Source organism: Ceratotherium simum, chromosome 6 (genome assembly GCF_057802395.1).
Source record: "Ceratotherium simum simum isolate JZ-2026a chromosome 6, ASM5780239v1, whole genome shotgun sequence".
Classification (NCBI taxonomy): domain Eukaryota; kingdom Metazoa; phylum Chordata; class Mammalia; order Perissodactyla; family Rhinocerotidae; genus Ceratotherium; species Ceratotherium simum.
The window spans coordinates 7930493-7947336 of record NC_141905.1 but is presented as its reverse complement, the minus strand read 5'-3'; the positions used below and the strand labels follow the sequence as shown (position 1 = coordinate 7947336).

Sequence of the window (16844 nt, the reverse complement as noted above, 5' to 3'; positions counted from 1 at the left end):
AACAGCCCTGCACTGCCCGGCCCAGCCAGCCTCGCCCAGGCCTCCACTCACCGAACTCCACCGCGTTGCAGTTGGTTAGGAACTCAGGCAGGTAGAAGAACTCCGGGGTTAGCTCCCTGACGTCACTCATGTTCTCTCTGGAGGCTGACTCCCATGCATTCTTCATGCTGTGGAACATTCTATCTGCCACATCGAAGCTCCCACCCTGTGAGGAAAAGGGGCCGACATGCTCAGAGGCATGTGGTGAGAACTCAGGCTGTGCAGGCACTGCTTGTGTGGCCCCCGTTCGTCTGCTGTAACTGAGGCATGGTTCTGACATTAGAACTTCTCACTCACTCCCACACACATGTCCATTCGTCAGGCCATGCATGTGTGAGAAGGTTTCTTTGTGCATCTGTTCCCTCAACCATTCTCTGGAAACTTGCACTGGGAGGTTGCACAGATCCACTATAATAAAGAGATCCATGTTTCCTTGTTTTGGAAATCTGGGGTCAGATAAGAGACAGGAAAACCATTCATTTGTCTGGCCATTCCCCACATTTGCCGAGGGCCAGCTCTGAATCAGGTACAAAGACAGGATACAAAGAACCAACCAGAGGACAAAGAGTGGATCAGATGCTATACACGGAGGTCAGGGGACATTTCCTGGAGAAGTTGACCTCTGGTGTGTCAGCAAGCTTGGTGGCAGAGAAGATGCAGAGTGTTCTGAGCAGAGGGCAAGGCCTCAGCCAGGAACAGAGGTGGAGGAAAGCAGATTAGGTCAGGGCCCTGGTGACATCTAACACAGCAGCCTTGACAAGAGAGAATGGGCCTGAAGATGGAGAGCTGGAGGCACACCAGCCTTCAAGGGATGGGAGGCTGGTACATGAAGACAAGATGTCTACAGCGCCCACCAGGGCCAGCCTTGGTTGCAAGGCCCATGTCCACAGGTGGCTTGATGAAGTCTCAAGCTTGGTAGCTGGGATTGGACCAGGTTAGACTTAAGGCAAACTCTTTCCTTGGATTGTCTGTTCCTCTCTGAATTGTCAGTCTCTTCAGTTGATGCTATCCTTATTTATCAGGTAGTCTTGGGGGTCAGGAGGAGGCAGAGAGGTCCCAGTTGGAGGAATGAAGATGCTGAGGGCAGAGGGGCTTCCAGAAAGAGTTTCTGAAACTGGGATTTGGGTTGACTTAAGTTTAGGGACACCCAAGGGGTGCTCTCCTTCCTGGGATCTGATAGTTCACTTGTCCCTATCAAGGCTGGGCCTTTGTTTGACCAGAACTTGCCTTCCTTCTGCCAACTTCTAGAGAGTACAAATGTGGCCTCAAGAACGAAGGGGTAGGACCCAGAGTGTCAGTGCCCTCCTCTGCCCCATCAACACCCTTCACTTTTCAGAGGGCTGAGGTCTCCCATCTGCGTTTACTGAGGAAGCTTAGGGCAGCTGCACAGTGGAGGAAGGGTTAAGAAGGACAAGAAACTTCTCTTGGCAGGTCTACTCTAGGTAAGCACTTCATACATACATAGATGCTCTCTCTTAGTCCTCGCAGCAGGTGCATTAGGAAGCAATGGGTACTTCCATTTTGCAGACCAGAAAACTGAGGCTCCACGAAGTTTACTGATTTTCCCAAGGCAACGAATGGCGGAACTGGGGTCCCACTCGTGGATGCATCTCCAAAGGGTATGCTTTGCTCTCGTGACGGTTGACTGGGGGATCTCTGGGTCTGGGCAAAAGATCTACTGTGTGGGGGCCAAGGGGACTCGGCTCTTTCTGAGAAGGGAGAACCTGCCACATGCCTGAGGCTGGCCACACTTGGGCACCCCGGCGGGCTGGTCAATTTTCCAAGTCAGACTTGAGGATCCAGGGAGATCCATGGGTCATTCTCTACACAGGGAGAGGGGCACCAAGAGACCCAGTTATCCCTGAGGGTGCCGCCAAACACAGTACAGGGGTGGCTTAAAGATGTGGCTTTTCTCCAAGGTCACTTTGCTCTTGGTTGAAATTAGGGGATGACGTCCACCATCAAATCCAAATGGAAATGGAAATAAAATGGAGGGAGAGTGTTTCTAAATAAATCTGCACCTAACGAGTCGCTCATTGAAACGTATTAAGAGCTTTGCGTATTTAATCTGCAGCCGAGCCTTCCATCCGTGGGAGATGGATGTCTCCCCCTTGGCCTGTTTTCCTTTTGCAGCTTTTATGAATGCTGATGGTAATCTCCTGAGAAACAATATGATTTGGTAATAAAAAGATTACCTGTATTAAATAAAAATAATATATACATAGGAAATATTGTTAGTGCTACAAATCTGGTTAAAGATATTACCACAAAGAAAAATGTTATTTTTTTCACAGCTGTCTAATGCATTTTAGCAAAAGTAATATCTTTAAAACTTAAGCCTGTATTATTTATAAAGGAAGCAATAACTGATTTTCCTATTTCCTACATTAATAAATGTATTTGCATATATTCGCTTCAGAATTAATGGGTTTTCTCACTGCTGCAATACGAAAGGAACGCTGAATCCCCTAGAAGAAAAAGGGAAGCTGCTCTGTTACTTGGATTGTAAGTCTGTGGGTCAATGCAACTCTGGTGGCTGCCAGCAATGAGTCAGGACTTGATTCTTAGGAAAGGAAGAAAGGAGAAAAGGAAGAGAAGACAGAAGGGAGAAAGGGAGAGGAGGAGCGAGGCTGAGAGGCACAATTGAGGTTGACCGAGCACCTCCATAAGCAAAGTCCAAAACAAAATAAAATAAAACAACAACAAAATTAATTCTAGAGATTGGATGGAAACAAAATGATCAGAGAGACTTACTAAACCAAGATCTGCTCCTAAATCTATCCTGCAGATATTTTCAAATATCAACAATAATGAATCTTACGTGTATTCAGACAGACCAAAAAAGAAAAATAATAGCAAGGTTAGTATCATCAAAAAAGGAACCATGTCTTATTAGCAGAAGACTTTTCCCGTGTGACATTAAAGCCAGAGACAAGGGAGCCAAGGCTGGAGGTTTCTGAGACAAAAGGTCACAGTCTGTGGATTCTATGCCCAGCTAAGACATTGCTCTGTGTGGCTGTGATGCTGAAAGCTATGCCACCAAGATTTCAAACACCAACAGGGTCACCCATGGTGGGCAGGTTTCAGTGGAGCTTCCAGACTGACAGACTAGGAAGAAGGGCCTGGCCACTCACTTTCAAAAAAACTGGCCATGAAAACCCTATGAATAGCAGTAGAACACTGTCTGACACAGCGCTGGAGGGTGAGAGGATGGTGCAAAAAAGACAGGCAGGGCTCTGCTCTGTTGTACACAGTGTTGCTGGGAGGCAGAACTGACTCAGAGGCACTAACAGCAAAGACAGTGCTCGTATACAAAGATGCCAGAAAGATATTTTGAATATTTAAGGCCTCAGAAGCAATGTAACACTAGGTATTCTTCTTCAATTAAAATACTTTGAGGTGCTCAATTTTGCTAAAAGATGAATGAAAATTAAAAGCAAAATACCAGGGGAAAAATTGGCCCACAAGGACTGCTGTTGGACATTGGCGTGAGTTGAATCAGAGAAAAGTTCATAATTATGGTACGTTGATTAAAACCGGAAACATCCTTGAAAGGAGTGTTCTGTATTAAAGGCACTGTCCCTTTTGTTGAGGACACTGAGTCTACGTGCACCTGTGTCCCTGGAGAAACATTCCAACTGCACATGCTTAAACCCCTCCCCAAAACGGGTAAGGAAACTATGTTGTAAAGAAAACCCATTCAATCTTGACCCGTACCCACAGGAAGTTCAGAAACTGCATGAGCTCAAGGACATTTGAACACACATATTTTTACAGTAAGTGCTACAAAGTCTATTCTTCCTTCCCGGTGGACTGACCCAAATCAACCCACCACCACATCCGGACAATGGACTTGTTTTACGAGTTCTCATGGCAGATGTTCTTTCCAGTAATGTAAAGGTATACACGTAAACAACTCACTCACAGGGCCCTGTCAGTGCAGCAGCTGACCCCAGCTGTGCCTCGAGACAGGGAAGCCCCTTAGCTTTGAAACCAAGCCCACCTGGGCGGGAATTTCACTACCCACTTGCTGTATGAACTCAAGTGAGTTTCTTAATCTCTTTAACCTCCCACGCCCTCCTCTGCAAACCTTGGACGACTGTTGTGGGTGTGAAAGCAGTAATGTGTGTGAGAGTGTGTGGGTGAGAGTGTGGGTGAGTGTGAGTGTCAGTGTGTGTGTGAGAATGTGGGTGAGTGAGTATGGGTGAGTGTGAGTCTCAGAGTGTGTGTGAGAATGTGGGTGAGTGTGAGAGTATGGGTGAGTGTGAGTGTGAGAGAGTGTGTGTGTGAATGTGGGTGAGAGTGAGAGTGTGGGTGAGTGTGAGAGTATGGGTGAGCATGAGTCTCAGAGTGTGTGTGAGAATGTGGGTGAGTGTGAGAGTATGGGTGAGTGTGAGTGTGAGAGAGTGTGTGTGTGAATGTGGGTGAGAGTGAGAGTGTGGGTGAGTGTGAGAGTATGGGTGAGCGTGCAGGTGTGGGAGTGAACGTGAGAGTGTGTGTGAGGTACCAGGCGCACAGGAAGAGGTACGGAACAAGCCCTGCCTCTTTCCCTTCACAGACTATTAACCCAGCAGCAATGCCGGGCTTGAGCCCCAATCTCAGTGTGCATGGGGAAGGTAACCAGGGGATCAAAACAAGAACAAGAAAAAGGATTTAGAAGTTATGGGAGGTGAAAGGTGGCCTATGGGGGAATGAGGAGGGGAGGTCCTGGGACAGGGCGGGAGGGGAATCTCAAGTGCACCGTCAGGGCAGTTTTGAGGCAACATCACCCCCAAAGAAGAGCAGGGGCAGATGTGTGCAGGTGACAGCACGTTGGCTCGGCGCCTACAGTCTTCCTCAGAAAAACGCCAGGCTCCTTACCCTGCTCCGGAAGCTGAGAGCTGTGGTCCAACACTGGGTTTGGGAAGCCCACATACAGTTCAGCCGCCTCATCAGTCTTGCTCTTGCTTGAGGATGGGGTGACCCAGAGTAGCCATTAACTTTCCCTCCTGCAGGACGTGGCCTTTTACTCGACAAATAAAATCCACAAAGGCATTTTGAAAAGCATGCTGCCTACTCTTAAGTGGAGGAGAATGGACATGTGTGGAGCTCTTAGAAACAGCCAAACAGTTCTCATGCTGTATGTATCTGACTTAATCCTCCCACCCACTGAGTCAGGGGTTATTTTAAAGGAGGAGGAACTGAGGCTCAGTTATTCCACACTACCAGTTAGAAAGTTCTAGAACCAGGACTTTGTCCCAGGTCTGCCTGACTCTATTACATGTGCCTTTTCTAATACTCCTTATTGGGTCAGTATAATAACAATTACACCTTTATTTTGGACATGACTCCACCGGGACCCAGGGGCTGGCATCCACGGAGCTGCCAGGTGAACAGCCTGGGCAGGCCAATTACTGCCCACGGTTCTCTCTGCAGTTAGCATATGTCTTCCACAAACACCAGCCATCTCACCTCAGGTGGTTCAGAAAACCCTTCCCTGCTGTTGCTAACAGCTGACTTCACATGGGCTGTGACTTCATTAACACAGCACTTGATTTCAGTTCCTTATTAAATGCAGCAGCAGCAGCACCACCACCGTGCCCTCGCTGGGGCGCTGGCTGCCTTGCTCTGTCCTGCACAGACAGGGTCTGACATCAACTGAGAGCAACTCGTGTTCTTACTGGGGCAGAAACAGGGGCCTGGGCTGTGGCCCCAGCAGCGGCGTGACCTCCTGGTTAGTCAACTGTATGAAGGCTCATGTATCTCAGCTCCTCCAGGCAGGTGAGATTCCTGAGAATTACAGCATCCTGGGGGACAAGCCCCTGCTCCAGCAGACAGTAGTCTCACACCTCCAAGGGAATGGGGACAACAGAGCACACAGCCCACTCATGTGTCACCTGCTCAGGTCACACTGTACATATACCATATCTTCTGGATTGTAAGAGTCTGTCATTGTAATAACAGATTTGGGGCAAACAAATGCACACAGCAACAATAGAGGTATGGATCAATTCTAAGACAAGCTCAAACTTAATAAGATTTAAACGTGAAGGGAATAAAGCACACCTTACACCCAGGAATCAGAATATGTTGCACTGCAATTCTTAGGCTGTGGTGAGATCCCCTCACACTGTCCACATCTCTCTGCATGGTGCCCAGCTGGCAGGCCATAATGTCCAAAGGATGCTGTACCTGCCTCTCAACAGTGCATCAGACCACGCTGGGTGCACCGCACAGGCACACAGCTCTCCACACCAAAGGTGATTCCATGGCCAAGCCATCGAGCAAGCACGTCACTCTGGCTTATTCACGCTAATAGGCAAGAGGCAGTCTGCTTAATGCAGGCGGAAAGCGTGCCCTTTCTGATGCTGACTGTTGTATGCACACTTGGCTCTGGAAATACTCCATATTCTCACTTTGCTGCTCTCCAGATAAATGAAGAAGGCCTCACTGCCCAGATTCTACCCCCTCTCCACTCTTGTTATTCTTCCCCACTCCATGATCCACGCTGGGGATGGAAGTCTCAGGCTGTTGAGAATATGGTAAGGGTCCTTTCCTTGTCACCATGGGGGTGTGAAGCAAAGGTCTCTGGAGGAGAAATAAGCCTGCCTCCTAGGAGGCAGGGCAGGACGGAGGGAAGAGCCTGACTTCAGGAAGATGCCAGAACATTCTTAAGGAGGACTGCAAGGCCCCAGGACTCCCAAAGGGAGCCAAGCACATTCCCTCCAGATGTAGTCTTTGTATCTATTCCCTTGAGAGCTAAAATTCACCTTTTACTCTAAGGAAAAAGCAGAAGACAGTGGGTTCTTCTGCTGGTTCCAAAGCTTGGACTAGTTATGACCCACTAGAAGAGTCAGTTAAAAGGAGGACGGTGAAACCAATTCAGAAGCACACACATGGGGAGCCCAAATGATTTCATCTCAGATGGGCCAATATGGCACAGATAGATTAGAACCTGCAAAAAACTGGAAATCACAGCAGACTTGAACACAGGAGTCAAAAGGTTGAGGCTAATGTGACTGTGTTTGTGTCTCTAAAAGCAAATAAATTGGCTCTGACCATCTCACCCTAGTTTAGACCATCTCACACCAGTTTGGTCTGGTCACCAATGGATCAAACTGGCTAAAATAAGCTCAAACTAGTAGTGACTAGCTTCAAAGTAGCCTTAACCCAATGTCCTCGTGGGTTCGCAAGGACTGATCACCTGCGTAGTGTCAAGCCCCGAGCTAGGGTCTTTACCCCCATTTTCTCATTTAATCACAACAGCCGGTGAGATATGCATAATTAACCCTCATTTCCAGAGGTAAAGTAACTTGCAGAAGATTTTGTATCTATTACGTGGCAGAGCTGGGATGTAAACCCCGTAGCCGGCACTGTTTCTATTTCACTCCGCCCCCTCTCGGTGTGAGAGGACCCTTGGTGACCGGTAGAGAAGGGGCTGTAATGCATTAGACTGGAGGGCAAGGGGAACTGTGAAAGCATCCAGAAGTCCCTGGGAGGGAAGCTGTAAGGGAAAGCATCACCCTCCGCGTCAACAGTGGTCATCATGTCTGTGGATTAATGAGCAACAGCTGGATGGGGTTCCTGGCATGGGCAACAGCTCTGGGGCTGTTCGTTCTCCAAACCAAACTTACTTAAAATACTTGTTGCCTGAGAAAAGCTCCGGGGAAGCATGCTTATTATTTTTGAGTGAATTTCCAGGGAGAGGGGGTTATACAATGTCTAGACGATCCACGCTGTCAAGGAGAGCGAAGACTGTGCCCAGAAACAGAAGATGGGCAGGTTTTTGCTTCTTACTATAGAAAGCGCCTTGATCTTGGCTCCCCGTTCCTGCCCAGGGCCCAGGAGTTGGCTTTAGTGCTAACCCAGGGTGGCCTTTGGTCTCTCAGGGTCAAGGTCATCTGAGGGACCACAAAGAGTGCCCTTGCAGGTGAGGTCAGACAAAACACAATTTCTGGGACACTCGTGCTTTCCCATTGGTGAGGCTTCGCTGTCAGAGCAAGCCCGTGCATGTCCAGTGGCCTGTGACCCAGCACGGTCATGCCTCCCTCTCCACAGGACCCTTACAAAGCCTGGGTCGGGTCAGGCCCTAAACTCGGGCCCTGTGGAGTATTTGCTTTGGAGCTGGCTGAGCCAACTGGCTGCAAGTGGGCTACCCAAGGGCTCTCCCACAGCTCTGTCCCAGGCTGTGCCCCTGGGATAACCTGGGAAGCAGGATCCCAGTGATGGGGTCAGAGGGGAGAGAGAAAAAGAACTTAGCTGCCCAGGAGGGACTCTGTCTCAGCAATCCCAAGTGCCCTGGACACCACCACCCACTCAGAGTCAGACTTGCTCACATCCAGCTCAGATAGGGCTGCCAGGTAAAATACAGGAGGCCCAAGTAAATTTGAATTTCAGGTAAACAACAAATAATTTTTTAGTACAAATCATTGTTTATCAGAAATTCAAATTTACCTGGGCCTTCTGTATTTTTATTTGTGAAATCTGGCAACCCCAAGCAGGCATGATGGTCTGTTAGCTTATGGGTAGGTAAGTTGGTTAGTTTCTTTCTCTGGTTTAGCTGTTCATTTCAGCATTCAAGTATTGTGTTTGTCCTTTTAAGCTTTTTGGCTTGTATTTAGCATAGCTTTATGTGTTCCCATGTCACAAGTGATTTTCATTCTTCCTTCTTTGTGTTTATTTTTCTAATCTTTGACCACCCACCTTCAAGGAAGTCTTCAAGCTTCCTGCTTGTCCTTTCCCACTAAAACCTATTTATGATAAGTATTTTTTTTCCGTATCTCTCATTCATTCCTGATTTTTTAGAGTCTTTTTGCAAGCCTGTTGGGCAGACGTGCAGGTGTAACTGATGAGGAGCCTCGGCTGGACAACCCAGAATCCTGGAGCCAGCATCAGGTGGGAATCACCAGCAAAAGATTCAGTTTCTAGCAGGGAGGTCCCCACCTATCCAAGCCCAGCTCTTAGTCTGTGAGAATAGCTGTGTGTGTGTCTGTGTGTGTGTGTGTGTGTGTGTGTGCACTTGCACGTAGGGGAGTGGGGGAGCTCACCTGCAGAGAGTAGAAAGCCTGGGTGAAGGGTGGCATCCGGACCAGGTAGGAGGCGACAATGATGGCCGAGGAGTAGTGAGTGCAATAGTGGCACTGGACAGTCAGGTCTCCTGCAACGAAAGGACACCCTGGGGTGGCTTTCCCACCTGTGCTGAGGACACGCAGGTTGTACCACGCTCAAGAACAGCCAAGTGAGCCCCACTTCCGAGAGCACCTGCAGGCTGAGGGATCCCCGGTGTTCTGCTCACAGACGGCACTATAATTTGGCCAAAAGCCACCACTGGTGAAAGCACGTTCAGGACCCTCAGCTGCTGGGCCAGAGGCATAAACTGCTCTATTTTGCTCCACCAGGGTTTGGTGGAGCCAGAACGCTGATGCAGGAGCAATGGCATGGCCAGACCACTCCAGCAGAGAACAGCGATGCTGTCACTTGTGGAGCGTCGTGCACGCTGTGCGCCCTCTGTCACTCTCTGAGTCCACACAGTGACCCCGTGAGTCTGTGCTGTTCAATATCCCCATTTTGTAAACGAAGAAGCCGGAGTGAATCAGAGACTAGCTTACATCAGCAGTGAGTGGCGGAACCGGCGGGCGGCACAGTCAGCAGTGGGCCGAGCCAGCTACCCTGTGTGTCTGCTCGGCCACCTCACCGCCAGCCCCACCGCCAGCCCCACAGCGGGCCCAAAGTCTCCCTCATGCCCTGCAGGAGTTCTCTAAATCAGAGTTGTTCGGGAGGTTGGATGTACTTGGGCAAGGGCCCAAATTCAATGTATGACTCTAATGCACACCCAGGTTAAGATGGGAGAGAATGGTGCCAAATGCCCTGCCTGGGACACAGCTGGTGAGATCTGACGCTCCTCTGGCCTGCGTCTGTGAAAAGGACCCAGCGATGCCTGGTGGCAGCCAGAGAAGAGTACCTGGGGTGGGGACACTTTAGGCTCAGGAGGAGATAAGCTGGTCAAGGAGGGCCTTCCCACCCCTCCCACCTCCTCCTACCTCCTCCCACCTCCTCCCTCCTCCTCCTACCCCTCCCACCTCCTCCCACCTCCTCCCACATCCTCCGAGCAAGTCTGAGTGCCAGCCCCATGCAGAGCGCAGAGCAGGGTCCTAGGCAGAGGCCAGGAGGCCTCCGGGGGCTGTGTGGGGTGTGTGGGATGCAGCAGGAGCCTCCGTATCCTGCCAAGAACCTGCTCCCCAAAGGCAGGGCCTCGGTGCCCAAGTGAGCCTGCCCCAAGTGTGCTGCCTCTGGTTCTCGAGGGAACGTTTCATGGTTCATGGACAGATGTCCCTTATTTTAGTAGTTATATGTTTATTTCAAAGTGTTTGAGAAAAACAATATATCTAGCATCAAATGCATGATAGAAAAATTTCTTTCTTTTTTATTTTGTGAGGAAGATTAGCCCTGAGCTAACACCTGTTGCCAATCCTCCTCTTTTTTGCTGAAGAAGATTAGCCCTGAGCTAACATCCATGCCTATCTTCCTCTATTTTATGTGGGACACTGCCACAGCATGGCTTGACAAGCAGTGTGTGGGTCGGTGCTGGGGATCCAAACCTGTGAACCCCAGGCTGCTGTAGTGGAGTGTGTGAACTTAACCACTACACCACCAGGCTGGCCCCTAGAAAAATTTCTTTTTAAAATACATTCACTGAAGTTTAAGTGACTAGACCTAAAGAAAAGCATTAAGGCAATAAATAGCACAGGTGGCATGGGGACGTGGAAAACCTGTCAAGGGGATGTGCAGATGAACAGAGTCTGGGAACCAGGCTCTAGAGCCAGAAAACGCAGGCTCTGCCATTTAGAGGCTATGGTCTTGAACGAGTTGCTTAAATTCTCTGACTTCTTCCTCCTCTCTGAAATGGACCATTGTATATATGAACACAGGGTGGCCGGTTCCTGGCAACCTGCTGGAAAGTGCTGAACGAATGCTATTTCCCCGCCTTTCCCTGCCCCTAGGAATGGAGGTATTAGCTCTTAGCATGACAGCTCTCAGTCCTGGCTGCACCTCACCACAGAGTTATTTAAATCAGAATTTCTAGAGGTGGGGCCTGGACATCAGTATTTTTTCCGAGCTCCCCAGGTGATTCTCACACGCAGCCAGGGTGCAGATCACTGAATTAGAGAGTCCTCTACCAAATGTAATTGTCTGTAGATGCTCTCCTATCAACTATCATGTCAAGGCATCCAGGTGAACAGCATTGCAGAAAAAAAAAATCAAGCTGGGATCTACTCACCTTCAGTCTTCTCAACTTCTTTAAACCTCTGGATAAATTTCAGCTTCCTTTCCTTGGTCTGGGCACCCATGGGCTTCGAAAGATCTCGGAAAGTCTTGGGATTCACCAAGTTCAACGTCTAGAAGGCAGATGTGCAGCTGGAGTTAACTCCCGCAGACCCTCGTGTGCCCCAGCGAGACTTCGGGAGCCACGCTCTTTAGTTTTATGGTTCTCTTTATTGGTTTATTGTCGTTTGGTCTGACCCCCCTCTGGTGATTAGCAGGCAAGCTGGGGTTTTATGGCCCCGGAGCCAGTGATCCACAAAGACTTAATAGGGGAGAGATGGAAAATACGAGGAGGGAAAGATTGAGTTCACAATGAACCTGCTCCACATTGACCCAAATCAGAACCTCGCCACCAGCTACCGAAAAGAGACTTTCAAAAGAATTCCTGTTGTCCATGAGGCACTTGGCTCCTGCCCTCACTGAGCACTTTGCTTCTTAGTTCAGGGTCTTTGCTTAGAATCAAAGTGATTTTCTAGGAAGTTAGAAGTCATCTGTTTGGGGAGGAACAGCCTCATTTTTCTGGAGGCCCACTCCCTTCTGGGCAGCAGAAGCATGTCATGTCGCCCGTGCCTGCCCGGGGGAATGCACAACAGTGGAGACCTGAAGACTTTTCAGGGCCAGGTGTCCTCGGAGAGGTTTTCGTTTAGCAGAGCTGTTCCTGGGGTTTACGTGTCTTTATAGAGGAGGTGTCTTTATACCCCCCTTCCCTTTCACGAGCAGGGAGCCACCACAGTCCCCTGGGGAGGCGGGGCCTGTCACGACCTCACACCTGCAGAAGCCAGGTGGGGGCAAGAGTGAGGCAGACACTCCTGAGACCCCACTGGTGACAGCACACATGGAAACTCACACTCAGCTACAGCTCGTTCTGCCAGGGCAGAATGGAGCTTCAGAGTTGCCTATCTCCTGATTCCCCAAAAGGTATTGGAAATTCGGACTTTTAGGAGAAATCTCCCAATTTTTAAACACTGAGAAGTAATCAAAATTTTCAATACAGGGTATGGGCTAAACAAAAGGAGCTGGTAAACCACTGCTTTGCAACATGTGAGTTTAAGCCGGGATTTGCAAGTTTCGTTTTTGAAATACCTCAGCCTCAGATGATCACTAGTGCAGTAAGAAGCGACATGTGGCTGGTGAGAGAAGGTTTGCTGTGTAAGTGTTTTCAGTGAGGAGGGGAGGTCACAAAAGACAGAGGCCCCCCTCCTGAATCCTGGCGGCCAGCCATGCAAACAGCCCAAGGCAGGACCGGCCAGGGCTGGTCTGAACAAGGACTCAGCCACCTTCTGCCCTTTACACACAGCCCAACACACCTCCTGCTGGCCAGAGCCCAGGGGGTCAGGACATTGCTCCACAGCCTGGTTCTCTCCCCATGACGTCACCTGGGTCCAGCTGTGTCAGCTTTCCTCCTCCTCCCTCTCCTGCCTGCTGAGGTCCAGGGACAGAAGCCAAAAAAATGAATACTCTGCTCTTGCCATCAGCTTCCCTTATGGCTACATGTTTCAGTCCAGATCCTGGGTGAAATCCGCATACCATCACCTCAGTTACTGAAGCCAGGTTACAGGGGAGTGGTTCATTTTCTCTAGGTCTCCGTGTCTCTCTCCGTCTCTACTTTCCTCTCTCTCTCTCTACATGTTGATTCTAGGAAGAAATTCCATGGCCCATCTCACTTGATAGACGAGTGTGGGTCCATGGCAGTATCCCAGCAGATGGGTATCACTTGCCTTCATTGTAGCGAGTAAGCCGGAAGCCCTCTGGGGCTCATGTTAGCTACTGTCCTGGTCACGTAGGTTATCTCACAGGTGTGCTGCCTTCCCACAGGTGAGGCTGAGACAGGAACCCAGCCAGACTCCAAAGGCCTCCTCCAGGGTGAAGGGCCGAGCACGGGGCAGCCCTGGGGCCCAGGTGGACTGAACCTTGTAGCAGAGGCCCTGCATGCTGATTTAGGGTGCTCTGGTGGTCAGGGTCAGAAAGCCTCAGGACACCTGTGTATCGTCCATGGGAACACCGTACCTGTGAGGTGTAGTCGGCCAGGACCCAGGGAAACACTGGATACTGCATGTAGTCGTTGTAGGTCCTCCCGGCCAGGGTGTTGAGGTGCATGAGGTACTCAAAATTGCTGATGTCCCTTTTCTACCGGAAGAGACAAAGAGAGGATAAACCAAATGCGGACGGCATCTTCCTAAGGGCCACAGGGGTCTAACTCTCCTCGCTCCGCAGGAGACCCTCGCTGTGTAGGTGAGAGCAGACAGCATACACCTCTGCTGTTCCCCACGCACCTTGTGCCTGAGACAGGCCAACTCAGGGAGGCCACACTAATGCCAATACGAACTGAAGCAAATATAGTCAGGAAGCAAGCCAGCCAGCAAAAAAATACAGCTCAGCTGCCCTAAGCCCAGGAGGAGGCATTCTTTTGTGTTAACTGTTGGGTGTGATACCACAGCTGATCAAAAGAGCAAAAATGCTGTGAGTGAATTCACTGCTGACCCTTTTATGAGTAGGACAATAAGCTGAGGGGACTTTGCAGTCACAGAGGAAGAGGCCCTTACCAACGGGCTGAATGATCTGTCTCCTCTGGGACTTGAGGAACTTTCTTTTCCCTGTCCCTGCCTGTTGGGATAACAGGCTCTCTTAGGGCCCTCTGCCTTAAGATGTACAGTCACAGATGGAGACAGGGACTGTACTGGAAAAATTCACTTCTGGTGAATGAGCAGCCCAGTAGAGCCGTTATCTCTGATATGGGACCTGCATGCTGCGGTCTCTGCTTTCCGTGGCCTGCTCCTTGTGGAAGGATTTTGGACATGAGTGACAAGAGTTACTTTCTTGTTGCCACGTGATCTCTAGGACTGGCCCTCTCGGGGTCCCTTCCTTTCACTGAGAACCCTAGGCCAAATGTCCACTCTTTCAGACTGGGAGCCACATGTGTCTTCCCAGCACAGGAAGGAATGCTTGTGCCCCTCCTGAGTTGTGTTCATTTATACATATGTGTATACCTTCACGGATAGAGCGCATGAGTGCACATGGGGCATGTGTACATGCATATACACATGTGCACACACACATATTCATACTCACTGCCCAGCTCTGACTCCAATGCTCAAGAATAGCCTTCAATCACTGAGATCTTTTCAGGGAAATATTTGGGACATTTTGGTAAATTAAAAAGACAAGACCCCTCCTGATCCATTCACAGGCTTTCTCTCTCCATCACTGAGGCCTGAGCTATTTTCCAATTTGTGTTTCCAGAGGGTTTCCTCAGACCCAGAGTCCTCTGAGAGGGTCACTGTACCTGCCACCTCTGCAGCATGGTCCTGTCGGATCCAGGGTATCTCCTGTGGGACAGAAAGTGATGGTGGTGACCAAATATCTCAAGGCATGAACAAGGGGAGAGGGGGAACTTTCTGTGGCTTTGTGGGGCCAGGGCATCCAGGAGAGCCACAGACTTCCCTGGGCAGACAGCAGCTCTCCCAGCCAGGGCGACAAGATTACGATCCAAGCTCATCTTGTCCCACTCTGCCCTACTGGAGGTTAGGTCCTTGGAGCCACCCTTGCTTTTATGTGATGCTAGAATATGCTGCTGCCTTAAGTGTGGCCGTGGAAAAGTCCCAAGGCCGTGCAGAAGCAGGCTCGGGGGCCTCACAACCCCACACTGGAGTCCCACAGCCACATCTCGGCCTTCTTTGCCCATGTGAATATAATATATGTGAATATAATATATTATATGTGACTATAATATATTGACATGTGAATATAATATATGTATGTGGTTAAAAAAATGCAAATAATATGGAAGTCCATGAAATATAAAATAAGAGTCTCCAAATTACCGCTCCCACTCAAGAAGTATCCACAGTTAACAGTTTCCAGACAGGTTTTACCCATAGGCCTGCCTATATGCTCACATAGTATTTTTAAAAAATTGACCATTCGTGGGATCATCTTATCCACACAGATCTCCACCCTGCTTCACTGGGAACAGCACAGTGGGGACCGCTCGCGTTGCTCTCTGGCGTTCGTGTCTACAGCAGCAGGACCCCATCCATCATATGCATGGATCAGAATTGGTTGAGCCTGCCCCTGTGGTGGTCTTTGTCCTCACAAATGATGTTTCCAGGATCACCTTTGGACATCAAATATCTGGAAACTTTGCGAGTGTATCCACGAGATACTATCCACTACTACTAGGCTACAAAGTATGAGCATTTTCAAGTTTGCTACATATTGCCAAATTGTCCTCTTAAAAGGCTTACCAGTTTATGTTTCTACAAATAAAATAAAGAAATACAAATCAAACCAAAGAAATGCCATTTTTGACCAATGTAGTTAGGAAGAGTTTAGAAGTGTAACAGGCTGCAGTATTGGGGAGGGTGTGAGCAAGGGACTTTCTCCGTGTGAAACGCCCCTTCTGCTCTGCAGGGATTTGTAGCACCCAGGTCCTTGGCCTCCGTGGTGTCCCTTGGTTTCTTTTCCAGCTCTGTTTTCTTTCCTCTCTGTCTCCTTGAGACTCTCGTTCTATTCCCGAGACCAGGTCTTTGCTCAAGATGTTCCACCAAACCAAACCAAATCATGTCTCCTCTTTCCAGCTCTGCCGTCTGCCTCAGTCCTGTGCAGGCGCCCACCGACCCCACCCCCACGTGCATTCTCTGTGCACCAGGCTCCTCCAGGCCTCCGTCTGCACAAGGCCCGGATGCCCAAGTGTCCCAGCAGAGACGGTGCCTCTTCATCTCCCCATCACAGCACAGATGCCACATCATCTGTCCTAGGCTCCCAGCCCGCCTCATTCAATTCTTTCCTTGGCAGATTTTCTATAAACAGAAAGCAACTCCTAAGTTGGGATTCACCTCTTCCCCCCAATAGAGAAATCACCTATTTGGTCCATTTTATCCTGGCAGACAACAACAACGAACAGAGGCAAACCATGGACAAATTTACTGCTTTAGCTTGCAAAGGCTCAAGTGAAGATTTGGTTCTGCTCTGTCTGCGAGCCTGCCACCTATCCCAGTTCCAGAAGGCAGGCTGCTTCAAAGGCTATCACAGGGCAGAGCCCAGGCTGGAGACAATGAGGGTGACCACCTTGAAAAGGACGTGTGCTGAGCCTTCCCGAGGATGTAGACCTGAGCTACACATGCAGAGCTGGTATGGCAAAGCCTGCTGATCTTGCTACTTTATTTTAGAAGTTTGACAGTGGAGTGGGAATAGGGGAGCAAAATGTTCCTGTTAGGGTCCAGGAAATGAGAGACAGCCTCTGTCATTTTCCCTTTCAGAAAGGGTTCTAGAATTTTACCTGTGGTCTTTTGTGACATTGCCACCAGGTGGAATGGTGTGTAGAAGATAAAGGCATTTCACCATCCTATTCCTCATTTCATCGGCTCTGAGCTCCAAGGAAGATCCATCATTTCGTTACCAACAGAAAAGGGCGCCATTACCAGAAGTGCCAAGACAACTAACCAAAGGTGAGTTCTATTCACAAAACAATTGTTTTACATCATATTAATCTGAGAGCAATTACA

General features: G+C 49.4%; 1 protein-coding gene across 1 annotated transcript in view; it reads right to left on the bottom strand.

Moving 5' to 3' along the window:
• Positions 1-16844, bottom strand: part of WDFY4 (WDFY family member 4) — a 276540-nt gene that overhangs the window by 27357 nt on the left and 232339 nt on the right. The window contains exons 47-51 of the mRNA XM_004432449.3: positions 14624-14666; positions 13348-13467; positions 11297-11414; positions 9066-9175; positions 52-205 (exon numbers count right to left, since the gene is read on the bottom strand). Coding sequence (XP_004432506.2) covers positions 52-205; positions 9066-9175; positions 11297-11414; positions 13348-13467; positions 14624-14666 — 545 coding nt within the window. The remainder of the gene's footprint in view (positions 1-51; positions 206-9065; positions 9176-11296; positions 11415-13347; positions 13468-14623; positions 14667-16844) is intronic.